At 51.7% G+C, this 27221-nt stretch overlaps 7 protein-coding genes and 1 pseudogene across 7 annotated transcripts; 4 read left to right on the forward strand and 4 right to left on the reverse strand.

Annotated features, from left to right (window-relative positions):
- Positions 1-1522: 1522 nt before the first annotated feature.
- Positions 1523-2991, reverse strand: SAPIO_CDS3932 (uncharacterized protein; the record flags this gene model as incomplete). The annotated part of the gene is made up of 3 exons (XM_016786609.1): positions 1523-1763; positions 1823-2365; positions 2435-2991. The coding sequence occupies 3 exons, from the start codon at positions 2989-2991 to the stop codon at positions 1523-1525; spliced, it is 1341 nt and encodes a 446-aa protein (XP_016643585.1).
- A 2509-nt stretch (positions 2992-5500) lies between these two features.
- On the forward strand, positions 5501-7135 carry SAPIO_CDS3933 (RuvB-like helicase 2; the record flags this gene model as incomplete). The annotated part of the gene is made up of 3 exons (XM_016786610.1): positions 5501-5509; positions 5590-5819; positions 5947-7135. The coding sequence occupies 3 exons, from the start codon at positions 5501-5503 to the stop codon at positions 7133-7135; spliced, it is 1428 nt and encodes a 475-aa protein (XP_016643586.1).
- Positions 7136-7410: 275 nt separating this feature from the next.
- Positions 7411-8871, reverse strand: SAPIO_CDS3934 (annotated as a pseudogene; the record flags this gene model as incomplete).
- Positions 8872-10483: 1612 nt separating this feature from the next.
- Positions 10484-13590, forward strand: SAPIO_CDS3935 (uncharacterized protein; the record flags this gene model as incomplete). The annotated part of the gene is made up of 2 exons (XM_016786611.1): positions 10484-10826; positions 10931-13590. 2 exons carry the CDS (start codon positions 10484-10486, stop codon positions 13588-13590), a joined length of 3003 nt encoding a protein of 1000 aa, XP_016643587.1.
- Positions 13591-14430: 840 nt separating this feature from the next.
- SAPIO_CDS3936 (uncharacterized protein) lies at positions 14431-15018 on the reverse strand (the record flags this gene model as incomplete). The annotated part of the gene is made up of 2 exons (XM_016786612.1): positions 14431-14731; positions 14867-15018. The coding sequence occupies 2 exons, from the start codon at positions 15016-15018 to the stop codon at positions 14431-14433; spliced, it is 453 nt and encodes a 150-aa protein (XP_016643588.1).
- A 931-nt stretch (positions 15019-15949) lies between these two features.
- On the reverse strand, positions 15950-17295 carry SAPIO_CDS3937 (uncharacterized protein; the record flags this gene model as incomplete). The annotated part of the gene is made up of 3 exons (XM_016786613.1): positions 15950-15971; positions 16045-16869; positions 17144-17295. 3 exons carry the CDS (start codon positions 17293-17295, stop codon positions 15950-15952), a joined length of 999 nt encoding a protein of 332 aa, XP_016643589.1.
- Positions 17296-21001: 3706 nt separating this feature from the next.
- Positions 21002-21930, forward strand: SAPIO_CDS3938 (uncharacterized protein; the record flags this gene model as incomplete). Its single annotated transcript, XM_016786614.1, has 2 exons — positions 21002-21070; positions 21151-21930. 2 exons carry the CDS (start codon positions 21002-21004, stop codon positions 21928-21930), a joined length of 849 nt encoding a protein of 282 aa, XP_016643590.1.
- A 1839-nt stretch (positions 21931-23769) lies between these two features.
- SAPIO_CDS3939 (uncharacterized protein) lies at positions 23770-24772 on the forward strand (the record flags this gene model as incomplete). The annotated part of the gene is made up of 2 exons (XM_016786615.1): positions 23770-24152; positions 24247-24772. 2 exons carry the CDS (start codon positions 23770-23772, stop codon positions 24770-24772), a joined length of 909 nt encoding a protein of 302 aa, XP_016643591.1.
- Between the last annotated feature and the right edge of the window lie 2449 nt (positions 24773-27221).

Raw genomic sequence — 27221 nt, forward strand, 5'->3', positions numbered from 1 at the left:
GGTAAGTCGAGGTTCGAGGTTCTTGTTTCTTATGCCCTTGAAAGGCTGCCGGGAACAAAGAGGGTCTCTGGTCGAGTACGTCTTTGAGGCTTGGGGAAGGGCAGGTGCCTAAACTTCGTTGCACAAAGGGATCAGACGTGAGCGAGCTGGCAACTTGAGATGTCGAATGGAAACGACAGAACTGGAAACTGCTGGCTTTGGCAATGGTGACGTGGGGTCGGTGGGTACCTGGATTCTCGGACAGCACTTCTTGCTAGGGTACGTACCTCTGTACCACAGTTGCGCCAGTGCTAAATTGATCTTGACCAAGATGTGGCTTGGAATTCACTATGGCATGACTAAGCCGAAGGTACAGTAAGAAGTACCCTCGGTACTTTGTACTTCGTACACTACTTTCTCGCATATCGACCCCGAACTGACATCTTGCTGCTTCAATGTTTCGGCTTGCCCGAGACAAACATCGGGCCGGGGGAGTTTTACGAAAGTGTTTGCCCTGCGTCCTTTTAAAATGAACCAATTTCAAAATAACTGTGAAGAGACCCGGACCTTTTCTGTTGAGAAAATCCTGCAAGGCTGCAGGTGGCGTAGGAAGCGCTCCCTTCTGTGCCCCAGGACGCGAGGCAGCTTATCATCTCGAAAGTGATGGCGTAGATTGGTTAGGAGAAGAGGAGCTTTATGCAAGCCTCTGGACGAACGTATATCCGGCGTGTTGATGGAACTTACGGAGCTGGCGCACGGAGCTGGCAAGCTTCATGAGATCCCCAAGATCCTTCCCGCGAATTTACAGCCTCTTTTGCTCAATCTTATTACACATAAAGTCACTCTCGCTAGAATGGAGCATATCATTAATCTAACCGGAGATTATGAAGACAACATGCCAGAGAACTGCGACTTGACCACTCCGGGCTACCTCGGAGTACTTCAGAAGTTCCAATACCAGTGGAAGAAGCGAATAAGAGGGAGCCTGCACCAAGAGAGAAGGGCGTGAGTGATTCTACTGACTTGAGGACGCTTCTTGCACAATGCCGCGCTATCAAGACTGCTCAACCGGCAGTCCCAGGTTCGTTCCTGCTCCAAGTTTCTCAAAACGAAAGGCCTCGGGGCTGCCTTGTCAAAATAGTGAGAATACTACTTCAGTTTACATAGCGAAGGGGTGTTCACGAGAGCAAGGTAGTCTCGGTGAAGAAACATCAATGTATTTAATCAGGTCAATCTTTGTTTCAATCTGGTTGTCAATCTGGGTGTGTATAAAATACAAGTAACTCCGAACGAGCATCCGAGCAGTAAAGATTTGCAACAAAAACAGTCTTGTCTTCCATTCACTTTCCTTGCGGTCCAACAGTCTATACCTCGATTGGTTTCCTTGCGGTCTAACGGTCTATATCTCGATTACTTTCCTCTGCGGGTCATTCCTACAGCGAGTTTATGAGCCATAAAGAACCGTCACAAAAAGAGTGTCGTCTACTTACTACCAGTAGCTTTCCCCATGATCAACATTCCATATAATACCTCGATTGATTCATCATCTCCGAGCCTGTGCAAAGACCTTGCGGCGCTTGCTGGGCCTGTGCTCATCCTCGGGATCTGAGATTTCATGCGGTGGCTCATGGGACCGCACTTTCGGAGGACGGCTGGTATTCCTTGGGGTTATTCGTTTTAGGAAGTCAAAGAATCGCTGCTGCAAACGAGACACATTCTGTAAGTTCACACGGCTCGGATCCCGCTTATAAAGCTCATGTAGACGGGCAATAGCGTAAATCTCCCTAGAAAGAGGATTAGTATAAGTCCATGCTACATCGGCACTCGGAAGTGAGTATCCTACCCGTTGATTGAAGACAACCGATAGAATCCGGTACTGGCCTGGCATCTCTCGGCCAGCATGCAAAGCACCTCATATTCCAACTCCGAAGGATACGTCTTGAACCCGAATGTCACAGCGAGAGACTTGGCGATGGCTTCGTAGAAGGAAGTTTGGAGAGCTATGCACAGGGCAGCTTGAGCTTCTGGTGACACCTCGGTGCCTTCAGTGATGTAGAAAGACGTGGAGACATTGCCGAGTGATGTGATAAACCTCGATAGGGTCGCATATTTCCTCTCGACAATGAAGAGAGACTCGGGGTTGCAGTGATAAGGCATCCGCAATCGAGGAAGGGCCTGCTGCACATGGTTGAGCGTGAGGAAGTCGAAGTGCCCTGTCTTATCTGCGTCGGTGGAGAGGTTGCCTTGGAAGTTGAGGATGCTTAACCGGTTGACCAAGCTTGCGGCGATGTCTGGTTGAGTTCTGTAGGCCTGATACTTCTGTCTTGGTATCGATACCTTGTTGATCATCCTCCCATACTGCCGCATGTTCTTCGACCCAAGTGCTCTTTCGTGTGCGCATTCACATTAGCGACATGCTATGACATGCATATGGCAGGGAACCTGGAACGCATACCTTATTAATTCTCCGCAAAGGACGAACGGGATTGCATCTTCACCCCTGGTATCCTTCAAGTTCATGATGATCTCCTCCAATGTATTGCGTCTGTAATTCATCTCGTCCCGGCTGCCAACCAAAACATCCCAGTAAGCGAAGAGCATGATATGGTCAAAGTTCCGCAGCCCGGTGCCGGTATAGTCGTATTGTTTCTGGTTCTCCATGCCCTCGCTTTGGCTGGCCCAGAGACGGAATTGGGCAACCTTAGACAAGTGAGCGGGACATGGATCACCCGGACTCTGCAACGCCCGATGGAGCGCGCCGAATGCAGCGGCCTGGTAGATGAAGGTGGTCCCGGCGGCAAGGTCGAGGTATCTTTCCTCGTCAATGAGCTTTTCGATGCGCGCGATCACTTGCGGGGTGGTTACCGGGAAGATGGGAAGGATGGCATGGCGGAAGGTTTCAAGGTAGGGCCTGGTGTGGCCGATGGCCTCGGGATGAATGGACCAGATCGGCGGCCCTGGCTGGCGGAGCATGGATTGGAAAGCAGCCGCGGCGTGGGACTTTAGCTCCATGATCATCGACAACATGGAGTGAGGGCATTGGTGGTGCTTGCATTGAGAAGACATGGCAATGATATTGCTTGCAGTGGTTCGTATTGGAAAGATTGAAATCTCTGATAAGCTTGAGGGTCTTGTTCTTGCTTGATCATCTAGTCGAAGGGGGAGGACGATGAAAGTTTGAACGGGGGGAGAACGGCGTCTTTTATCATCGTCGGTGACAGGCGAGAGAGATTGTTGGTTCCAAGCTTTCCCCCAACTTCTCCCCTCACTAGACGGACAAGGCTGCAAGGGCGGGAAAACAATTGGTCGATAACACCATCGTCCATAGAGTACGAAGTATGAATACGGCGTGTGGTCTGTGTCTATCGACGACGCAGGGGATTGAATCGATCATGTATTACATCAATATCCAATAACATTTGCAGCCCCATGCCGTGTAACACTGATCCAAGGCCATTGCTCCTCTGATCTCAATCATTTTCATGGGAATCATGGGCACACCTCCAGCTCAAGTTGAACACCCAACAGACCAACAGAGTGACATTGAGTAACTTGTGAATACGAAGGAGGATGGGGGCAAGATGAGCCGCTCCCAACCAACAGCATGAATCCCACCTTGGGGTCCAACGGACCAACGCCAACGACGGGAGTGTCCGCCATGACGGCCGCTTGAATCATGACCAACACTTTACGCGCAGAGCATCAGCTCGTTGGTGATGCTTCTTACCGCGAGGGGATGGGGGATTGGCAGCCACAACGGATGTTTTGGCTGAAATGGGGGGAATACCTCATCGCAAGACGCCGGCTTCCCCGCTTTCGTTCCTCAGTGAGAGTAACATCCCAGCTCTGGAGTAATACTTGTAATACTTCTTGAGATGGAACAGTGCGGGGCGGTATGTCTCTGGTCAAGATCATCCCTGCCCTGAAGCCCCGAAGCCATGATCGCTTCCTGAAGCGGAACTCAATAAGTTGATCACAAGGAGGCGCCTACGACACTACGCAAATAAACGAGATAAGGCAAGGCGGAAGGGAGATAACGATGAAAAAGTACAACTACACCGAGAGCACAGAGAGTATGATATTGAAAGAGCTGTTGATGCCGTAGAGTACGAAGAAGCTAATATGGAGGGTGTGATGACCCTCAAGGTTTCAAAGCAGGGCGAGGGAGAAGTGTGATGGACGAGCACGACAGTAGTGTGATTTCAAAATAATCTTCCAATGAGAAGGGTTAGCGCCAGGTAGTCTGCGGTCAACACAGGGCAATGTAGTGCCAGGCACACAGAACCCGGGGTCCTGGTAAAGTTATGACACTAGGGAGCGCGCTGTAACATTGAACGCTCTGAAGCACCAACCAACCAACTGTAGCAATGGTAGATCAATGCAGTTCATGCCGTGGAATAATGATGGCAGTCACCAACTAGTGTTGGCTTGATGTTGGGGGCCTGGCGTGCCGACGCCCTGGGCACTGACCTGAATGGCGGGAAGGGGGGGGCACCGTGACGAGCCTAGCTCCCATTGATCATGTCCATCCCTACTTCGCGTACTAATTAGACTCTCCACTGGAGTGCTGCTAGTGACGGCCTCCCCGCGCAAGACATGATACTGATACCGCTAGTAGTTAGTCAATTTCGAGGAGGTAGGAGATTTTCAGCTTCTTTCCTCAGATCGATGCTCAACGGGACTTCCAGACCGAACCAACTTCCTTTCGAAGAAATCAACAGACTCTCTGCAAACGACATCCCAAATGGTCTCGGGGCATTTCTCGGGAATTATCGGCGCGATTCTTACCCACATGTGCGAAATTCAGCTGAGGCGCATTGCGCAATGCCAGGCAGGGAGAGCGATGGAGGGCTTTTGCGAATTGAGAGCGAAACATGGGGGTTATCCGGTCATGTTGGTTGGACATCGCGGTGACTTGATGTTGGTTGGACCTTTTCACACTGCGTTTCGATCGAGATCCAACGTGGATAACCGGTGAGAGAGACGGCGTTCCCGCCCAACAGGACCTGATGTTGGTTTTTACGAAGTAGAGGACGGTTGGAGCGGCAAGCAATGACATCGTAAAACCAATATCCGAAGAAAATTGCTTATATCGTAAAAATGGGGGCTTGCATGAAGCCTTTCAATAACGTGTGTTAGAAAAGAGCCATCGCGAGCTGTAAGTCATTGCTTCTTCTCGCATCACACGGACTTCGCTAACACTGTGTGGCGACCTCAACCTTCCCAAAAGGGAAGCTCGAACAGCGACGCAAGCGACACACAGTGAGAATAATCCGAGAATAAACTGAGAATAAACTGAGATTCCCCGACCAATCAGCGCGCCTTGAACGTGCCACACAAACGCCACGAGTTTCAGGGTGCTGTCAGCCACACTAATTTTCCGTGGAAGCATAGTTTAGCAACTTCGCAGACATCGTGGTTCTGCAAGGCTCAGTAAGCATTTCAGATACCATCAATCTTGGGAGTTCCAAGGAAAATCAACCCCTTTTCCAAACCTGCACAACTCCGATACCTTCCAAACATGGCTGCAGTAAGTAAAAGCCAATAGTTCCAGATCCCGTCAGTGTGTTCCGCAGCTAATCTCTTATCGCTTTTTGCTCGCACCAACAGCAAGTAATGACCGTTTCCGATAGCAAGGACCTGAGAGGTCTAGAGCAGCTCGTGTCGGCGCATTCTCATATTCGCGGCCTCGGCGTTGATGCCGCTACTCTCGAGCCGAGAGCGGCGTCGCAGGGGCTCGTCGGTCAGGAGAAGGCGAGGAGGTCAATGGCTGTTGTTCTTCAGATGGTGAAACAGGGATCTATTGCTGGTCGCGCTGTGCTTCTGGCCGGCCCTCCCAGGTATGTTTTTTTTTATTCCTTCTCTTTTCGGGCTACACAAAGCCGTCTGTAGTACCTAGCTTGCAAAGGGTGGGGTGACGCGCACATCTGCGGTCAAGTAAATCCGGTGCTAACACTGGAAGTACAGCACAGGAAAGACTGCCCTTGCCATGGGTCTGGCCCAAGCCCTCGGCTCCGATGTCCCGTTCACCAGCCTTGCCTCCTCCGAAATCTTCTCGCTCGAAATGTCCAAGACCGAAGCCCTTACACAAGCCTTCCGCAAGTCGATTGGTGTCCGAATCAAGGAAGAGACGGAAATCATGGAGGGTGAGGTCGTCGAGATTCAAATCGACCGATCCGTCACGGGCGGTGCCAAGCAGGGCAAGCTCACGATCAAGACTACCGACATGGAGGCTGTCTATGATATGGGCACCAAGATGATTGATGCGATGACCAAGGAGCGAGTCGTTGCCGGTGACATCATCTCCATCGAGAAGGCGTCGGGTAGGATTGTCAAGCTCGGCAGGTCGTATGCTCGTTCGCGAGAGTATGACGCCATGGGAGCCGATACCAAGTTTATGCAATGCCCTGACGGTGAGCTTCAGAGGCGCAAGGAGGTAGTTCACACCGTTACGCTGCACGAGATTGATGTTATCAACTCTCGTACCCAGGGATACCTTGCTCTCTTCTCCGGTGATACTGGCGAGATTCGCAGTGAGATCCGAGATCAGATCAACACCAAGGTTGGTGAATGGAAGGAGGAAGGCAAGGCTGAGATTGTGCCTGGCGTTTTGTTCATCGATGAGGTTCACATGCTCGACATCGAGTGCTTCTCCTACATAAACAGGGCTCTCGAGGATGACCTCGCGCCTGTCGTCATCATGGCGACCAACAGAGGGTCTTCGCGCATCCGAGGAACCGACTACAAGAGTCCCCACGGCCTTCCCCTCGACTTCCTCGACAGGACCCAAATCATCCAAACCCACCCTTACTCTGGCGACGAGATCAAGCAAATCATCGCCATCCGCGCCCAGGAGGAAGAGGTCGACCTCTCCCCGGACGCCCTCGCCCTCCTGGCCAAGATGGGCCAGGAAACGGGCCTCCGCTACGCCATTAACCTTATCATGACCTCGCAACTTATCAGCAACAAGCGCAAGTCTAAGCAGGTCCAGGTCAACGACGTACGGCGGAGCTTCGAGCTCTTCTACGACTCGGCGCGCAGCGTCGAATTCGTCGCCAAGTCGGAGAAGCGACTCATCGGAGACGACGGCGCCGTTGACTTTTCTGCCGGGTTAGCTAACGGCGCGACGGGCGCCGAGAAGATGGATCTGAGCTAAGAGGTTGCTTTTCTGTAGGGTTCTGTGATACCTTTTGGGCCGTGTTTCTTTCTCTCTCTGGAGGCGTTGTAGGATCAAGTTTTCTAAAATTACGGACCTGGCCATGGATAGAAGCGTTTGTGTAATTCTACCAAAAAAAATGGACAATGACTTTTAGGCATTAAATATTCTCGGCAGTACGCGAGTAGTTTTTTTCCTTCCTTCCATGTGAATCTTTTACATGAATGGGCCATCTGTTCTCGACCTCATAAACCGTGATTGTAAACCCCTGGGTGTTATATGAAGTTGGCTACTCTGCTCCATCCCCCTTCCTCACCCGCGGGCCTAAACTCCACGCCCTCCCCAAAATACCCAGCATCCTGCCAGGCCTTCATAGTCGGCCCATCAAACGGCCCCTGACGCGATCCATCCCCGCGGCCATCGACCCATCTATACTCCCACATCTTGGCCACCGCAGGCCCACCATTCTGCTCGGCGGACGTCTCTTCGACACGGGGCTCGACCCAGTCTTGACCCGTTTCCCGTTTATATTCACGGACTAAAAGCTCCCTCTCCGTGTCATAGATGTCGGCGCGGTCGCGACCGAGGAGCTTATCAGCGGCGTCTGTAATGGCAGCAATGGCAGCGCTTATACGCGCCTGCTCCGGGTCTTCGGGAGCTTGATCCGCGTCGGTATCCATGGCTCCTTGCTTCTTGAGTTTCCACTTGGGTACTTTCTTCTCCTTCTTCTGGCGCTTACCGAGACGCGCGAGGGCTTCGAGCGCAGTTTCACCGCGTTCTAAGTTTCTTATGAGCGTGGCGAGGAGGTCAGACGTCAAAAGGCTATCCTCTTCCCTCCGTTGCCTTTCGGCCTCAGCTTCCCGCCTCTCATGCGCAACAGCCGCCTTCTTCATCTGCTTCTTACTGACGCCCTCAAGCCAGCGATCATGCACAGCATCCGGATCCACGGCGTTCCGCACGTAGTTCTGATTCTCGTCGAAGCGGCCCTCTTCGAGTTCTTCTTTCAGGTTGAAGGCTTCGATTTTGGGCGCTCGCTTCTTGCGACCGCCGGCGCCGACCTCCTCATCTATGACGTCCTCTTTCCACGCTTCTTCGTCTTCTTCCACGACATCTTCCTCTTCCTCCTCCTCTTCTTCTTCCGAGTCGGAGGTGTCTATGCGGACTGTGCCGCCGCTTGTGCTCCGGAGATCTTGGCCTTGTATTTGGTTCGAGTCGAGGAATCGTACGCCCTTCTTCTTCTTCCCGCTTGCGTAGAACTCCGAGTCCTCCTCATCGCCGCCCTTTTCCTTCTTTGCCTCCTCCTCCTCATCACTCTCCGCAAACATGTTCACGTCGTCCTCGTCCTCATCACCACCACCTTTCTTCGCACTCCTCACAGTCCCATCATCATTAGGATCATACGTGGCAAAAGCCTCATTAATATCCACATTCCCCTTCCGCCTCTGCTGCGCCCGCGCATCAAACTCATCCACGTCGTCGGAATCGCTCTCGAACCCGTCAATGTTCACGGCGCCGCGCTTCGTCGTGGAGCCTGAAGACTTGCCGATGACGTCGGCGTCGAGGAATGTGTCTTCTTCGTCTCGCTCGGTGGGCGCGAGGGCAGAGGGGTTGCGCACGTCAAATTTGACCTTTTTGGGGGCGGAGGATGGGGTGGTGGAGTCGTTGTCGAGGTGGTGGGTGCGGGCGAAGGCTTCGCCTGCTCTTCGCGGACGGGCCGTTGCGCGTCTGCGGTCCATCTTTTTTGGACTCTTCCTTGAATTTGGAGGAGATGGGTTCTTTTCGTGGTATTTGCGCTTCTGGGGTTCTCCTATTGTGGGGTTTCTTCGCCGCTCTTCTTCAGTTATTTCTTCTCCTTCTGTTTCTGGGGAGCTTCGATGACAATTAGATATAGAACGAGATGGTGGGTGACAAAAAGAGCCGTGGCGAAGTGGTGACGTTGTGGAATTCTGCAGCCAGCTGGCAAACACTGGCAGAAACCGACCGCCTCCCATCTCCCCGTGATCCCCCTTGACAAGGTTCTGAGTTGGGGAGACGCAAATAATCATGTTGGGAAGGTTGGGTAAAATGACAATCAGCCTTCCAACAACTTCGTAAACTCTTCAAATTATGCAGGGCTGGCTGGGACAGCACCTTGGTGAGTTTGACGTAGTTTCACGTTATACTTCGTAATTTTCTGTTCGCTACCTATTCATCTACATATCGCCAGTGTGTCAGGACTACTACCCTCAAGTGATAAATGGGTGCCCGAGGAGGAGATAGAGCTCAATTCCCGAAAAGTGAATGCATCGCCAATAGCATCAGTATTCCTTCCCCCAGAGACTGCAGGTTTGCTCGGAAGCTTGGCCTGTCTGATGCAAGGGCAGCGTCCCACGGCGGCTTCCCGCAGGCGCCGTTTACTATAAAAGCTCTCGATGGTGTCTATCCTTCTATCGTGTGTGGATCTTCGAAACAGATCAGAGGTAGACAGGCTGAACTCTTTTCTCGTATCCAATTATATCAAATTCGATCTCTGATAATAGACTTCTGGATGTACCTCAGTTAGCGCCCACGCTGGATTTCATGTACCGAGACGACCCGTCTTACTTATCCCACCTTCGGATTAGCGCGTCTCCTGGGCGCGTATTTTCAAACTGACCCAAGCAAGGATGATGCGAACATGGGAATCTCAAGAAATCTCACTTGGCATCAATTTCTACTTCCTTCACAGCTATTAATTCCATTTTGTACCCAGGACTTATGGTGAAGAAGGGGCTCACATCATTTGACCCAATGCACCTTCCCTTGTCATCGCAACTTTCGACCCCGCTCAAGGTACACTTGTACGGCTGAGAAAAACGAGCAGGAGCTCACCACAAACCACAAGACAAGGCAGGCACCGACCAACCAGCAACAACTATCACCAACACCATCCAAAAAACCTACTTTTCTTCTTTCTCCGCCACTTCATGCAAACCGACCTGGCATTCACATTGCTCACCACCTCACCACCTCGCTCTTCAATCACAGCATCTCACTTCTCATGAACAGGGATTTCTATCGCATGGTTTGCCGTTAGGTTGGCCCCTTGTTGTCCTCCATTTTAAAACGAACAAAAAGGAGGTTTGCTCTTGAAACTCTCTCCTCTCTGGGGTTCAATCCATCTTAACTTGTTTTAATCCTACACCCTGGAAACACCCGATCTTCCCTGTATTACCCTCGAACTTATCTTCCTACAGCTCCACATCTCTGGAATTTTGAGACACACGTTTCGATTTGTATTCCATGCACGGTCACACTGACGGATTGGACCGAAAAGCGCGTCTACCTTGCATGCCTTAAAGTTGTTACAGCTTGAGAGAGAGAGAGAGGATGGGGGATAGAGATAATTACCGACCTCTGCCGACTGGGCCCAGAGGCAGGGGTCGCGAGCCATATTCCCCACCGCCAGGTCGTCGCCCGAGCTGGGATACGAGCCGTGACCGTGATAGAAGCATTCCAGAGCGCGACTTTGGTAAAGAGCGCTATCCCGGTAGGGAGAATAGTAGGGATCGGGGCAGGGACCGAGACCGCGCAGACTGGGATCTACGATCTAGGAAGCTTAGCTTTGAGGACAGCATGGCCCGTTCTAGACCTGCTCTAGGTCGAGGTGGAACCGGAGGACACGAACCGCCTCTCCGGCGCCATGCCTCGACCACATCGCAGAATCTCCCAGGTGAGTCGATACTTCTTAAAGAACCACGCGACCACCTAAGCGGTTGCAGTAGTCGTCTTACACTACATATGTATTCTTACTAACAATCTTGTCCCCCCAAAAAGCAAAACCTCCTTCGGCCTTCGTCAGGGTTTCAGGGCTCAAGGCAGGCAGTGCTCAAGATCTCGATCCATTTGACAAATTTGCCGAGCTTCTGGCTGGCAGGGTGGCATTGAAACTCAAGGTACAGGCCTCTGAGCAGACTCTGGCAACCCGAAAGAGTGATCTGGCCAAGCATATGCGCAAGGCTCCGGGAATGGCCGGAGCCGCCGAGGTGCTCAAATTCAGTGTCCAGAAGGGAGAAACGGATCTCCGTGATCTCGACAGAGATTACAAAGAGATGGCCGCAGACCAACATAGGGTACTCGGAGACCTAATGACCACTATGCTCAACAAGCTTTCTCGCTCCTCGTCACCACAACCATCCCTGAAATCCTCGACCACCAGCAGCACCGCCACGGCCCCCGCGGTTGACGGCGGTGACCTTCGTAGTCTCGCCAGTCGTGTAGACACACTTACCAAGACGATGACAGACAATAACCAAGCCACCCAGAAGCAAATGCAAAATCTTCAGTCGCAGCTTCAGAGCCTGTCCAGCGAGCACGAGAGCCTCAAGAGCAATTATGCAAAGCTTGTCGATGACAAACAGAAAATCGCCACAGAGCGCGAGGCCATGAAATCAGAAATCCAATCACTACGCGCCAGGGAAAAGGAACCCAGCCCCGCTGAGAAGACGCCTATGGCTGAATACCAAGAACTCGACCGTATGCAGCGGAAGCTGAACGAAGACGTCTCTCAGCTGCAAACCGCCATGAGGCAATTAGACATGGATCATCAAAGAAGCGTGACAGAGGCCAGGGACCTTCGTTCACGGATGGCTGTGGAGGAAAATCGCGGCAAGATGGACCACGCTTACTTGAAGGACCGCCTTGATAAACTTGAGAGAATCACCGAAAAGCTAGATTTGACATGCAATGATACCGGAAGCCGGCTGTCTAGGGTAGCGGGCGCTGTTAGTACCGCCATTTCAGCAGTCTCGGATCTAGAAACCGCAAACAGAGCCCGGATTGCGTCTGCTTCACCCAGTTCGGCGTTGCCGCCCAACTTTATGGAAGTCTCCAAGGCGGTTCGTGAGTTAGAGGCCAAGGTCAATACTCATGAAGAGAGACTGCGCAGCTTCAAGCCAACACCACCAGCAGACTTGTCGGGAATCACCGAGGCCCTCTCCGAGCTAAATGCCAAGGTCAACACGTACGGAAGCAGACTACAAGACTTAAGCTCAACGCTGTCCTCACAGGAAACCCAGGCCGCGCAGCCATCGCAGGCAGCAGACTTGGCGGAAATCACTGAGGCTCTTCGTGACCTACAAGCCACGGTTAAGATCCATAAGGAAAAGTTGGGCGCATTCGACCCTGGCGAGTTTGACGATCTTTTCTGGGAGATGGACAGTGCCTTGCCTAACATTCGGACAAAAATATCTCTTCTCGAAAAGGAAGACGAAAACGTCAACAAGCGCCTCAGTGCCCTTGAAGAGAATCGCGCGTCACCTTCGGTAGACGTCGACGCCGTTGCAGACAAAGTAAAGGTCGAAGTGGCCCCCGAAATTGCCAAGTCCGTTCAGCTCTCTGCGAACCTCAAAGCCGCGCAGGACGCCATGATCCAGATGGTGGGCGGCTGGGTCGACGATTTGCGAAAACGACTCGACGCTGTCGAGGGTAGAGCAGCCCCGGAGAGCCAAGCTAGCATTAATAGAAACACGCCGGCCGAGACGGGAACGACGATCACGGAGGTCCGGGCTCTCCAATGCCGTCAGGGCGAATCACTCAAGGTCCTCGACGCCAAGACCAACAACCTCGCCCGCCGCGCTGATGAGACGGCGCAGTTGAACACGCAACTCGTGGTCAAGCTCGGTGCTGTCGAGGCGCAAGCCGACTCAACTCAGAAGGAAGCCATGGAACTTCGGAACAGACTAGACACCATTGAGGCTCAAATCAAGGATATTAGAGTTGCGGCGGACGATGTTAAGAACAAAATTGACGGAGTCGCGAGGACCATCAGGACCGGCGCCAGCTCTGTCGCAGCGGGTGGCCAATCTGCCGTGCCGGACGCTGCCTCAATCGAGTCGATACGCCAAGTCACCGACCGAATGCAGACTTTGGAGAAGAATAACTGGACTTCCCTGAGCCAGTTGATGACGCAGGTGAACGGCCTCCAGCAATTCTGCGAATCACTGCATGCCCAGTACAGAAACATTAATACGCAGTCACTCTACGAAGCAATTGTTAACACCATGAGCTTCGATCTGCCCGGCGGCGCCACCAACACTCTCCAGCGCCATAGCGTTCAGATCCGGGATATTCTCGCCCGGCTGGGTGCCACTGAGGAGAGAGAGGCCAAGAGAAGGCGAGTTGTTTCTCAGCCTCCCACTGCGCCACCTCCCGTGAGAACACCGCCCGTGGCTACCTCCACACCAACACAGAGCCCCGCCCTTCAAGTACAAAATCTTATCTCTGGAAGAATGCCTCAGCCTGCCAACGGACCACCCATGCCTTCTGCTTTTGCTCGGCCGCCTCAGCCAGCTACCGGAATGCAGCCGAATAATGCTGCTACAGCCATGCTTTCTTCTCACGTCAGACCGCCTCAACCAGTCCCCGGAATGTCTGTGCCTCACAATGGGGGTGTACCCATGCCTACCGCAGGCCCCATGCCTCCTCACGGACGTTGATTGAAATGGGCTTTCATATGATCGGGGTAGTTTGCGGGGCATGATTTTCTGTTGGAGTTTTGTCATTATAGCCTGTACGTTATATGAGTCGGCCTGGGATATTTGGGGGAGCAAAGGAAGCCCCGATGGCGGCCATGGGTCCTGGGTCAGGGAGGGCTTAAAAGAATACGGGCATGGCGTTCTGGGTGTGTGATACGATACCACTATTTTATGTCTTCGTCGAGGACCAGGTAACAGTTTAACATTAATCAAAGTTTGTTTCTTTTATTTATTACTATGGATTCTGTGATGTTTCGTTTCTATGAGGAGTCCCGGTGGTCTACGAAGCTTGACTTTTTACGATGATCACGAGGCAGTGTGTGTACTGAAGAGGCCGAATGGCTTTTTCGATTTTGTTTTGACTTCCTTTTATTCTCTCTCCTAATGCAAGCTTGATCCCGTGGATAAGAACAAGTGCTGATCCATCTGATTCTCAAGAAATTCCGTGAACAGGTTCAAGGGAAAAAGAAAAAGGAACAGTGAGACTTGAAAAGATCAACTCGGAGACTCAGCCTCCCCCACAAACAGCGATGCTTAATATTGAGCCACCTCGAATACACCTGATGGAACTAAACATATCCGCCTAAAAACAAAGCAGGTAGAGAAAAGACAAGGACGAGTGACGATGAGGTATAGCCTAGATTATCTATCCGAAGAAGGAAAAGACCAGTTAGTCTGTTTTCTCGACTGAGATACAGAGACATCAAGATTGGGAAAAAAAAAGGGGGGGAGGAACAAGTCTTCTTACAGAACAAAGGACTCGCGACCTGTCTTTCTATTTCCAAACCTTTCTTCAGGCGTTTAGTGCTCGAGCGCGTCCTCAACCTCCATCTTCGTCTCCTTCTCAACTTTGGGCTTCTTGGTAGGTGTGACCACCTCAAAAAGCTCGTCCTCATCCTCCTCATCGATGACGGGCTTGGGGCGCTTCGAGGGGGTGGCGCGAGGAGCGGCAACTTCTTCTTCTTCTGCGAAGAAGTAGGAGTTTTCGCGATCTTCTTCGCGGGGGACGGGGTGGAGGGCTCCTTTTCGCCGCTGCGGCGTTCCTCGAAGGCGGCCCAGAGTTTCTTGGCAAAATGCTGGCTGGGGTGACGTTAGGGAGAGGCTCTATGAGGATAAACGGGAACGGCAGAGATGGGTTCTGGATATTCTTAAGGGAAACGTGACGGCGAGGATGGGGAAAAGGCAAAGACCGAAACAGTAATAACAAATAAATAGAAGAGACATAAGAAAAACATACCGGATAGCCTGCTTGGTGAAGGTATATCCCAGCTCCTGCATGACGGCGGTGACCTGCTCCCAGTTGGGCGAGGGACGAGAGACGGCGTCACCCATCATGATAGAGAACAGGAGGTCCTGATCCGCATCAGGGGTCCAACTAGACTTCGACATCGTGACGGCTGTCTTGGATATAGAGTAGAAATATGTTTTGGTATGAGGTTGGCTATGCGCGTTAGTGAAGCGCTTGATTCTCAAAATGAGGATGTTGAGTGGTGAAGATGAAGGGATTGATGATGAGAATAGCTTGGAGGAAGAAACTATTTGAAAAAACGAGACGCGGTAGAAGTGGACGCGACGAGGAGATTGGGTAAAGAAACGTTGACACTTGGGAAAGAAGAATGGAGAGCACTCGAGAAGATCACAATGACGAGACTGCTCGAGGAAATGGTGAAGCGCTGAATCTGGAGGAGATCCGGAGAATGCTCACGTAGGTAGTGGGAACAGGCTTTCTTTTCATTTCTAGAGATGAAGAGAGAGCTTTCATTTAGATTAACTTGGGGGGATGGAAAGGGCATTGATCCCTTTGACGATATCGTGAAAAAGGTGTGAAGTCTACCTTGTATCCTTGGTCTTGTGTTTCATGCATCCTGGTCATCTTAGCTGTCAGACTCCTGTTATGGCGAGAAGAGGTTGTGATGATGGATCAATACCTTAGTCGTCAGGAGGACTCATCAAACCATCAAAACACACAGGTGACTCGGGATGGAGCCATCATCTAGTCATTAAGGTAATCGAAATGCAATACTTAATATACATAGCTCACTTCTTCTCAGGTCAAACTCCCAGACAGCCCTACAACTCTGCTTTCCGCTGCTCGCCGACTCCAGATACGAGAGAAAGAAAGAAAAGGAAGAACAAAACATCCGTAATTCGTCATCGCCTATTATACAGGAAAAAATAAGATAAAGCACTGCAAAAGACAAAAGAACGGCCCGAAACATCAACGAAGCACACACTGTCCGCGGAAACAGCCGATTAAGTGACTCTGCTCTTCATCCACTCTGTATCTGTCCAGTTCAGGAAAAAAAGAGAGAACGGACACTTAGGCCTCAGCATAGTTGAAACTAGAAACAACGAGAGTTAGCATAAAAGAAGCTCGAGTATGTCCCAAGGAGAGACAAAATGCGGATAACTCACGTGGGCGAAGGGTAACTATCCGCAGGATTCCCATGAGCAAGACCCAGAACATCCTCATTCAACGGCTGCTCAAGCTGACCGTCATCCAGCCTCGCCCGCTTTGCGGCGGGCTCATCGTCATCATCATCCTCTGGCTCGGGTTCCGTCTCGTCCTCCCCATCCGCCTCCACCTCCGCCTCCGCCTCCACCTCCGCCTCCGCCTCCTCTACCTCCTCCTCCTCGTCATCTTCATCATTTTCGGGCTCGGCAGGAGAGTCGGTAGCACCCATGGGAACAGGGACGGGCACAGGAACGGGCATTGCATGAGGATGACCCTGAGCCTGGGCCTGGGCTTGAGCTTGAGCGTGAGCGTGAGCTTGGTTGACGGGCGGAGACAACGACTGCGCAGCGTTGGGCTGCATGGGGCCGACGGTGGGCACGGGGACCGGGCTGACCATCATCTGCGGGTTCGGGGTCGGGGTCTGATGCGGCGGTTGCTGCTGTTGCGGCTGCTGCTGTGGTTGCGGCTGTTGTTGCTGATATTGCTGCTGCTGCTGCTCCTGCTGTTGCTGTTGCTGGGGCTGTTGTTGCTGCTGGAGCTTCTGTTGTTGCTGTTGTTGCTGCTGCTGCTCTATCTTCAGCTGGGGCTGCATATGAATGAACTGGGTCTGTGGCTGAGCAGGCGCCTGGGGTTGAGGGTGCTTCCTTGGTCGACCGCGGCCTGGACCTGGACGCCTAGTGATGGGGTTCAAGGTCGGGTCGACGGGTCGTCTCGTCCCATCTGCGTTAAGAGCGCCATTGACCTCGACCTTGGCCTGTGCTCGCCGGAGACCTTGAAAGTGTTGGCTGCCGACTAAGTGTTAGCTTGATTCACATCCAAGAATATCATGACCAAGTGAATGAGAGAAGGGAGAGAGAGACTGTAGAGGCAATGTAGATCAGATACAGGCGAACAAGGTCGAGCTAACACAACAGAAAAGTCGAGGATGGTATTAAAGCAAACATGATGGTAGAAACCAGTCTAAAACAATACGTAGAGGATGTATAGAGGTGGGACAATGGGATTGAGAGATGTCAAACGTGCAGGTGTACATAGCACAGGCCAGGCCCCAAGACTTACCGGCAACCTTCATTGGTGAAGCCATAGCCCAAAGCTCTCATATGGTTACCGATAGTCGTCCATTCCCCTCCGCTAATGACGCCGATATTCTTCACCGACAAGATGGTGAAGAACAAGTCTCTGTCGGCGCGGTCGTTCCAGTTCTTACTCATTGCGTTTAGAGAGAGTCCCCCGACTTTTTACTAAAATTATCAGCCCTCGGTACTTTTGTTCTTAATGCTCACGCCGCTTAGCGCTCTTCCCGAAGAAATCGGAGCTTTCGGGGGCACAAACAAAACGTGGGAAACGGCCGGGATGTTTCTTGTTCCGAGTGATTGATGGCGCTGTGGTGTGGTGGCGATAGTGCGATAGTGCGATATCACGTCTGAGGGGTTGTGGAGAAGAGGAGTGGTATGGGAGTATCTTGGAGACAGAGAACTGTGGGTGGGAAATTGGTAGAGCGTGGACAGAGCAATTGGTAATCGACAGGTACTTTTTGGTTTGTACTATCAAATGTTTGCTTGCTCTGTCAAAATCCGGTCAAATCCGCACGGTTCAATGTTGCATTCTCTAGTGTCCAATTCACTATGCAGGACAGTGTGAAGATCAATGGCGCAGCGGGACTCGGGAGGAATTCCTCGCAGCGCTCTTGCGTGCTTTGGGCAGAAAAACGAAAGCAAGGGGAGGGCAGCAAAAAATTCAAGGGGTTGGGGAAAATGGAAGAAACGGAAGCGAATGCCCAAGACTGTCCACAGTATGGCACTGGTTTGATACAGTCATACAGTCCATTTTCAGCACAAAATACGAAGGAATTGTGTCATGACCCTTGCACCTCCCGAGCCGGAGGACGGAACAATTGCCATCCAGCCTGACAATCGAGGCAGCAAAGGGGTCTGTGACTTCAGCTCCTTTGGGACTCAGGCCATCAGGCAACAGGCAGCAGCGTCCCCACTCCCCACGAATTCCAATCATGATTTGAGCTAGGCCCCATCGAATCCCGCTTGATCGGGGCTTTTAGCACAGGTTTCTCCCCCTTGACTCGGGCTCTTTTCACCGCTGGTCCCGCTCACGTGGTTTCGTGGAAAATTGGCACCAGCGATGGGTCTCGTACCCCCGCCTCAATTCGCGGCAACGCGTCGCTTCATCTACCTCACCTCATACCACCATCAACCATCGCCATCTTCTCGACGGGGAAGCTGGTCCATGAATTGGAAAATGGCATGTTAATTCGGCCCAAACTAGAAGCCTCTATGGTCTGCACAATTTCCCCCGTCCGCATACCTTGCGTAACCGTCGAGATGTCAAGAATGGCCAATTGGTGAGGCCCCTTGGATGGTAAGCCAAAGGAGCCGTTCCAGACCGTCTTTTTTTTCAGGTGCATGGATCTCTGCGAACGAATGCGAGAGAACTTTTTTTTGCTCGCCTCCTTGCCAAGGTAACAACAGGCTATTGCTGCGCCCGGGCTAACATTAGACTTCGCTTACACCCCCCCTCCTTGAGCATTGAGACACCTTGATCCGTTCGGATATCGATGGAGGCGATGATGATAGACTAATTTTTAGGTTTGATCATTTTTGCTCGTTCAAACAGACAAACGGATCAATGATTTCAATTTTTTTTTTTCTTACTCGATGCGAGCCAGTTGTCCTTCAGGGCAAACAAGCAGATTTCTACATGATCCTTCAAGCACAACGTCATGCCGGATGTAGCCCCCAAAGCTGCCGGTCGTCTCGCCGTCCAATAATCTTTATCGTGTCGCCACAAGCAAACAATTCCCACAGACCTCGAGTGTTTTCGGTCTCGGTTCCCCATCTCATTCATCCCATCCCATTCCACCGTAATACATTGATCCCGACCAATTTAGTCTTGCATCTGCGTGACTCACTTGCGGTACCTTTTTATTGATGTTCCTCATTTTCATTTTTTTCCCTCCCCTTCCCCGCTAAAAATCGTCCATCGCCTTGTGTTTCCGTACTCGTAGTGACTTTGTCCGAGCCCCTCATCTCCCATTTCCCATTTACATCCCTGCTGTCGGCTCAGTGCAGCGTACACGATGTGTACGACAGAGCAAACATTCTTCGAGCGTTTTTTTTTTTTTTCATTCGGCGCGCTCCGCTCGAGCAGACGCACGAGAGAATCGAAGAGGAAAGAAAACTCTCGAGGCTGCATTTGATGTTCTATTGAACGGATCGCTGCGTCATCTCGTCCGCCGGGGACAGGCCGCAGCTTCACAAACAACTAGAGATTAAGCGCAAGTGCATACGTATCAAAAGATTCACCAATCCTGATTGGGAATCAGGAAATGGAGGGTATCATCCACCGAATCCAATACTTGCGTAGTGCAGATTACGGGCGACTCATTCAAACGAAACTCAACACCACCCTCCATTATGATCCAGGTTGATCCGTGTTCCCATGGGGCTTCTCATCAAACCTTTCTGGGAATGGCGCCCTTTGCAGCCAGCCCAATCTTCCCGCTTCCGTGAATCCCCCCCACTCCACATCATCGTCCAACTTGTTCATCCTTCGTGTGTTAGTGTTTGAGATTTCCCTGCGCATTGCTACCGTCCACACCCCCCGTGCCCACCCACACCCACACCTTGCGCATCCTGTCTGCCTATCCCCGTCGGCCTGTACGTCGTACCAAGTCTATTTATTCAGCAAACTTCCCCGGCTTCGTGCGTTTCCAGGTCCCTGGCCTCGTTCCTTCTTGTCTTCCGCCGTTTGCAAAGAAGAAAAATCGGAAACGAGACTTTCCAAGTTGGGAATCTTGCTTGTGTTTGTCCACTCCTACAGCAGCGGGCGTCGGAAACGCACATCGATTCGCCTCCTCCTCCTCCTCCTCCTCATCCAACCTCCTCCTCATCCAACCTCCTCCTCCTCGTCGGCCACGTATCTCCTTACACAACGTCAATACGGCCTTGGACTCCGCGACCAACGGTCCACTCCGCTCAGCGAGTTACGATTCGAGTCGAGCTGCTCGCAAACGAAATCTCGCTCTTGCAGGATCCTGAGATTGTCGCATTCGGTGTCAAACTGTTGTCTTACTCGCCTGTGTCTCGGCTTCCGCTCGATCCGCGCCTCGACTGCTTCCCTGATTCCTTTCTGTGCTCTCATTTCGCCTGTGCCGTGCATTGCTAGTCTTCGGCAAGGTGCCGCCTCCAAATCCATCCGAGCCTATCGTCACCTACCCTTAGATCGTCCTACTGGATGAGTTTTGGCAAACATCCCTCCTCGCCACCATATACACCATTTCATACTGCAGCTCTATAGCGGAAGCGAGTTTTCCTTCGACTGGCCAAAGAAAGGCGTTACACCCTCTCTTCACACTCCATCTTCTTGATCATCAAGTACACAAAGGACAAAAGAGGATCAAGGGATACATCCATCATCAAAGGCCTCATCCGGCCACTGTAACCCGCCAAAGGCTGCTGTAAATTGAAGGCGTTGTTCTCTGCCTACCCTCTCCGTGTCCCCCTAATCCTACTATATTCATTGCACACAAACAATTTGGGGAAGAAAGAAAGAATCGGTGGTCAAATCCGGTACAGACCATCTTAGGAGTAGGGAGGGTAGATCTGCTCAGCCATTCAGAAAAGTCCACCCCCTCCATAAGACTTGCCAGCCTCACCTCACCGAATGTAACAGTACTCTCACTCCAGGTAAGGGCCCTGAACCCACTCAACCCCGCTGCACACCACAAGAAACCTGGGACCTAACGGATGGACAGAACTAATCTGTTGGTTCCAGCTCCATCTCACCTAGGATACTCATCACCAACTCCAACTCCTTCACTCGAAGCATCATCCAATCTCCCTTGCATAGCCTCAACTCTCCTCATCATATTCACTCATCATCAAACCTTTCTCTCCAGTCACCATGGCAAACAACGATAACCAGATGACACGATTCCTCTTCGCTATTCTCAAGCAGAAATGCCTCAAGGATGTAAGTGCCAAACTGAACCGGACTCTCAGATTGGCTTGAGTTGGAAATGTGGCGCTAACTCATGCCGTCCCACTTCGAAGATCGACTGGAACGAAGTCGCCAAAGATCCCATCCTCGCCCAACCGATTACAAACGGCCATGCAGCCCGGATGCGCTACTCCCGATTCCGCTCTGCCATGTTGGGCCAAGAACCTCAGAAGCGAACCAAAGGTGGCGCCGCGAAGAGCAAGTCGACCAAGGGCAAGAAGGACACGAAGACGAAGCAAGAAGACAGCATCAAGGTCGAGACCGACATCAACGCGAACTCGAGCACCAAGAAGCGGAAACGCGACGAGTCTCCCGACAAATTGAAGCGGGAGAGGCCGGATGCCGCTCACTTCCTCTCTCAGTTCTCACCAGCATCCGTGCCCTCACCGATGACGGACACCTCCCTCATCTCGTCTTGCAGCGATGACATACTGGGTACCCCCGCTCTGACGATGAGTCCCGCCTCAGACCTACTGGGGCAAACAGGCATTTTTGGTCTCGGTCAGTGCACCCACCATCCGCAGACCTCGGGAGACGACAGCCAGAGCCAGGATCCCTGGGGCGATACCCCCCTCTACACTGCCTTGGATGCCGCCTACAGCATGAGTATCTACGGTAACCTGATGTGCGATCCGCACTCTCAGACCCAAGGCCATCACACCACCCACGATTCTGTGGAACACACTCATGATCACACTCACGACCACATCCATGACCTCACCCATGAGCACGCACCCGATTTTGCGGCAGAGGCGGCGGCGCTCATCGCTGCTGCCGGCGCTGAGGCTCATTCTCAACCCGTGAGGGCTGAATGCTGGGACTCCTTGTTTTAGGGACCACCATCTAGACTTCCACATCATGTAGCTTGTTCAGTAAAAGCAGCTTGCCCATTCTTGGGACAGCTTGCACTTGTCTGGGATGAAAATAATGCAACGGTCACTGATTTCATAGGTCAATTACTGTATTCTAAAAGGATATCGGGTTCTTCGGTTAATAGTTCTTCTCTCTTGAAAATAATGAATAAAAAAAGGAAAGGCACGGTTTACGACTTTAATATACATGATAGCTTGAGGGATCTCCCAAAAATAAAATGACAATCAAAAATACCTTCGAAAATGTCGCCAAGTTGGATCCGGCTCGTCCCAATTGTTCCTGTGATGGTCAGGCCTTCTGGAGAGATTCTGAGGAATGATAATACCATTTGGTGATGTGGGCGGTCTCTCACTCCCCTTTCCGCCCTCCTTTTTTTTTCGTTTCCTTCTCTCGCTCTCACTCTCCTGTCCCATTTTCTTTTGCTTGTTTACGAGTTCATTGACGGTTTGGCGACAATGTGGCGTATCTGCTCTCTGCTCTATTGACGCTTGCAAACGCCGAACGATTTGTTGTCTCCGCAGGTTTGGTGCACATCATACCACCCTCAACGCGCAGCCCGCCAAACGGTCTGTATCACCAATATTCTCGAGACATCCAATTCAAGAGAAGCCCAATAATATTCTCCAAGCCCACACACTCCCAGGCCTCTTTCAGTGCTCTAAGGGGAGAGGGGGGAAAGGTGAGCAAACTGGGATTGACGTGAAGGTGTGGTACACAAAGCAGAGACATTCGAAAATGGTCGAGATGGCTGCAGAACATGCATGCGGCCATGCGCGCTGGGCCTATCCAACCAAGGCGAGAAGGCAAACAGCCGCTTTTCTTCCTCTTTTGGCATCCAGCTCTGGGGGAGGACAGAACCAATATCCGGCCGGGTACGGGGGTGGTACTTCTTGTCGTGGACCAAAAGCTTGATTATTGAGGAGGTGGGCATGAATGGTCGTTTGCGGGAGGCAAACTTGTGATGATGGTGTCCGAAAGTATTGGCACTTGGACATCTTGGAAACGAGGTTGGCTTTCTTGAGCCGTGCTCCGAGTTGGCTACGGACAAGAGAACTCGGTAAGGGATCACCTCCCTCCCCCGTCTCGAGGACGACTCCTCTCCTCGTCCTTGTCCTCGTCCCCGCTGTCTTCGAACGTCTATATAACCTCCCGATTCCCCCCAGCATTGAACCATCCTCTCTTCTCTCTTCACCCACCAGCTTCCTCTCAAGCGTCACTCAAGCTCCAACACCACTCTTCACTGCAACCCCTACTGTCTCCATTGGAGATCACTTCCACTTTTCTTCTGCCTACCAGACTGGACTCACCCTCTAGTCAACTGCCCTTTTGCACATCGCAACTTTGCTTCAGCATCCTGTCCATCTCAAGACCAACGAGTCTCTTCTCCAACTCTTGAACGAGGAGTTCCTGTTGCTTTCAAAGGTAAGCCTCTCTCGCATTTAGTTCCTCCAGCACACTCCAGCCCCCTATCACCTTCCAGGAAACAGCTAGCCTGGAAGACATTGGTGAACCCACCCCAACAGTCATTTCAAATGTTTCGTTCTCTCCCTGTTAACTTAAGCGATTTGGTTCCCAGACTAGCTCCAGTACCTCAGGTCTAAAATGAGTTTTCTCTCGTAGGTCTCCTTCAGTCTTTCTATAGCATTTCCCCCTTCACATCGCTATGAAGACTTTGAGGGCATGGGCTTTGCTTTTCATCGCTTCCTCTTGCTTCAAAATCTATCTTTTCCTTTTGTATTCCCCCTTTCGCTTCTCCATAATCAGATTCCGTCCCGTTGTCGTCCTTGAGCCACCGAAAGATGCATATCCTGAGGGAGCTAAGAGCAACCTTTCCGGAGGCGTCCCCGGACGCCAAGGATGAGCAGAACAACCCCGGGGGCCGGTTGGCCAACACCCGGCCGGCCCCAGGTGGGCCTTTGACAGGAGGGCCGTGGCCGTGGCGTGCCGACGCGGGGGTTGCCCGGGGTACCCCCTGGTTCATCCGCAGGATCTCCGCCATCATAGACCAGCAGAACGATTCCTTCACTCCATCTGGTCGTTTGCTATTTCTCGCTTCTTTCGATCATGTCTTGCTACGATATCGCATTGCTTCCTCCTTTGCTCTTCGCTCCAACGCCCTCGCTAATTGTGTACCGCCATGGACCAACAGCGCTGCCGCTGATATTTTGTCGGTTCAACAGAAGTATGTCTACCCCCCCACCCATCCTCCCCATTCTTCTCCCCTTTCCCAATCCAAAAAAGATGTGCCACTAACCCAAAGGCTCTCTCTTCTCTAGCCGCCCCTTGTCGATGAGGTCCACCATCGAATTCGAGTACTTCTACCCGAGCAGGTACTCGAGGTCCGAAATCAACTACTTCGCCGCGCTCGCCGCCTGTCTCCCCGAGGAGCCCGACGTCGACTGGGCCAAGGTCGCCGAGCTTGCCGAGATGGGCTCCAAGACCTGGGCCCGGCGGCACTACTGGACCCTCGCCGCCAAGCACGATTGGCTCTCGAAGCGTCGAAGCTCCCTCGTCTTCGACGAACGCGGCCAGCCGATCACTCAGCGCAAGTATCGCCCCGATCGTCAGCTTGCCATCCGGGGCGTGTTGCGTCGATCCGCGCCTCTTCCGATTCCTGAGCGACGACCTGAGGTTATCTATCAGTCGATTGAGACCGATGAGCCGGCCCCGGCCCCGGCCCCGGCCACCACCATTGTCGTCGAGGGTTTTGTTAAGCGCAATCAGGACATCGATATGAAGATCAAGGCTGATGCTGAGAACGATATGATTTTCAGCATGGAGCTCGACGAGGACGACGAGTGAACGAATGGTCGCCAAGATCTCACGACTTCTTCGAATGGGTGATTGGAGAGAGATAACGCGATTGTTTTTCTTTTTGCTTTTCTGAGAATTTTTTTTAAGTGTGTTCTTTTGAAGTTTATCATGGCTTCTTCGGTTGGGTGGTTGAAGGGGAAGAGAGAGGGAGACACAATTGCTTGTTTGCTTTTATGGGAATGCTTTCAGTCGTTCTTTTGAAGTTTTATCATGGCTTCTACTAATGGGTGGTTGAGGAGAGAGAGACGGACGCGATTCTTTGTTTGCTTTTACGGGGTTGTTTTCATTTCGTTCTTGATGAAGTTCACCATGGCTTCTTCTAATGGGCTATTGTGGACGGAGAGAGAGATGCGATTGTTTGTTTGCTTTTGTGGGAATGTTCTCAGTCGTTCTTGATCAAGTTTATCATTCCTTCTTCTAATGGGCTATTGAGGAGGAGAGGGAAGGGACATTCGTTTCATGGCTTCTACTAATGAGTGGTCGAGGAGAGAGAAAGCCGCAGTTATTGTTCTGGTTTTGTCGGAGTTTTCTCTGTTTTTACCTATCGGGTTTTATCTTGGTTGGAGGAAGGGCGGCTCTAGGATGCTGCCTTTTCAAGGACTCGCCCTTTCATGGGCAAGATCCATCCACCAGGGAAATAAAAGTGTGTTAGAAATTGCTCCACTGCCGTAACTTATTGTGTTGTGTCTACTGTTCTACCACTGAAACTTCTCGTAGTCGACGCCATACTCGAGGATAATGGCAAGGCTTCGAGTACTCGGGGATCATTCGAGTACCGATTTCGAGACCGGGAAAGTACCGTATCCCCTTCCTCTTATTTTCCCCAACAAATAAGCCTCCGACTAATGTTCCGCAACCAAGAGGAGTTAGAGTAGCCACAATGCAATGTGTGATCCATCTACTCCGACCACAAACCATCGAGCCAAAGCCCATCTGCATGTTTACGCGAGCCCCTTTCGTGCCTTTCCCCTCCTAAGTCTCGTGGTGACTCTCTCTTCAACTGAAGAGTGGCAGAGGGAAACTCGAGCAGCCAGCTAATGTGACATGCCAGGGTGTCCCACCTCCCCTCTGATTCTGCCAAGCCCGTTCCTACCCGCTCGCGGCCCCTCGGACCCACTACCTCTAGTAGCCGAACTGCATCCCTATCCCAATGGCTGGCCTACTTAGATGCCGCGAAGATTCAACCACAGCCCCCTCAGGCGTGGCAGGGGCCCCTTCAAGCAAAGAAGTCGTTCGGCTCCCTGAAACTCGGGACTTGGCTGCAGATCATCCACTGCCGCATCCTTTGCGATTTCCTATCCCTGAGGGCCTGGTGTCGCACTCCGCCTTTCGGCGAGCCGCGCAGGGTATCCAACACCCAACACCCAACATCAAACATCCAACGTCAAGCGGCGTCAAATACAAGCGCATACACGCGCGTCTACCACGGAATTTTTGCATTCTTTTATCAGAGACTCGTTACGGAATTCTCGCCGGTGAAACTTCTAATGTAGAGTCCCTAACGTGGTGTGCTTCTTTTAACACAAGTTGCGCCTCGACAACTCTTGTTGTGGTCACAGAAAATATCAATGAATACATACCGCTTCAAGCGCACAGACGCGCGTCTGTCGCTTCATTTTCTAAAGCACGGCTTCGTCGTCCGTGGAGGAGCCTCTTAGTTGGTGCCTCCGATATTAAATAGTGTAAGAGAGCGATATTAACTAGGAGGTAACTTTTTGGAATGTCATTTATCGAATCTTATCCTTCTCGATAGAGGCGGTCTCATGTTTACCTAAGCGCTAAAGCGCGCGCCTGTCGCTTCATTCGATGAAGTATCAAGACGGCTTTATCATCGACAGAAGAGCCTCTTAGCGAGTATCTCTAGTATATAATAGTCAGAGCAGGCTAGGCTAACTAGTAAGAAACTTCTTAGAACACTATTCATTAAATCTTGCCTTTTTCTACGGAGACAGCCATAGCTGTCTTGGCGCTTGCGCCTGTTTACACGCAAAGCGCTAAAGCGCGCGTCTGTCGCTTCATCCTACGAAACATCACTACGACTTCATCATCCCTAGAAGAACATCTTAGGTAGTTTCTACGGCCGTTGACGATCGATAGAAGCTAGAGTAATTTGGAGGATGTCTCTCGGAGCGCCATTCATTGACTCTCGTTTTATTCTGCGGAGGCAGATCTGTCCTGACGCTTACGCGCGTCTATCCCGCCCGTCCCCGCTAACAACGACTCGCAGCCGTCTCTATCGTCTGTAGAAGGGCCTTCTTTTTGACGGTACTAGTATCTTAGAGTGAAACTATGCTTGTAAAATCATCAAATACCTTCCTCGGGGGTCGTCCTTGGAGTCTCCTTATGATCTGAAGAGCAAGAGCCCACTCAAGCACCTCATTCAAGCACTTGCACCAGCGTCTACTCTACATCTCTCATTCAGAAATCGTAGCCATAT

This window comes from Scedosporium apiospermum (assembly GCF_000732125.1).
Source record: "Scedosporium apiospermum strain IHEM 14462 chromosome Unknown SEQ_SAPIO_0090, whole genome shotgun sequence".
Taxonomy (NCBI): domain Eukaryota; kingdom Fungi; phylum Ascomycota; class Sordariomycetes; order Microascales; family Microascaceae; genus Scedosporium; species Scedosporium apiospermum.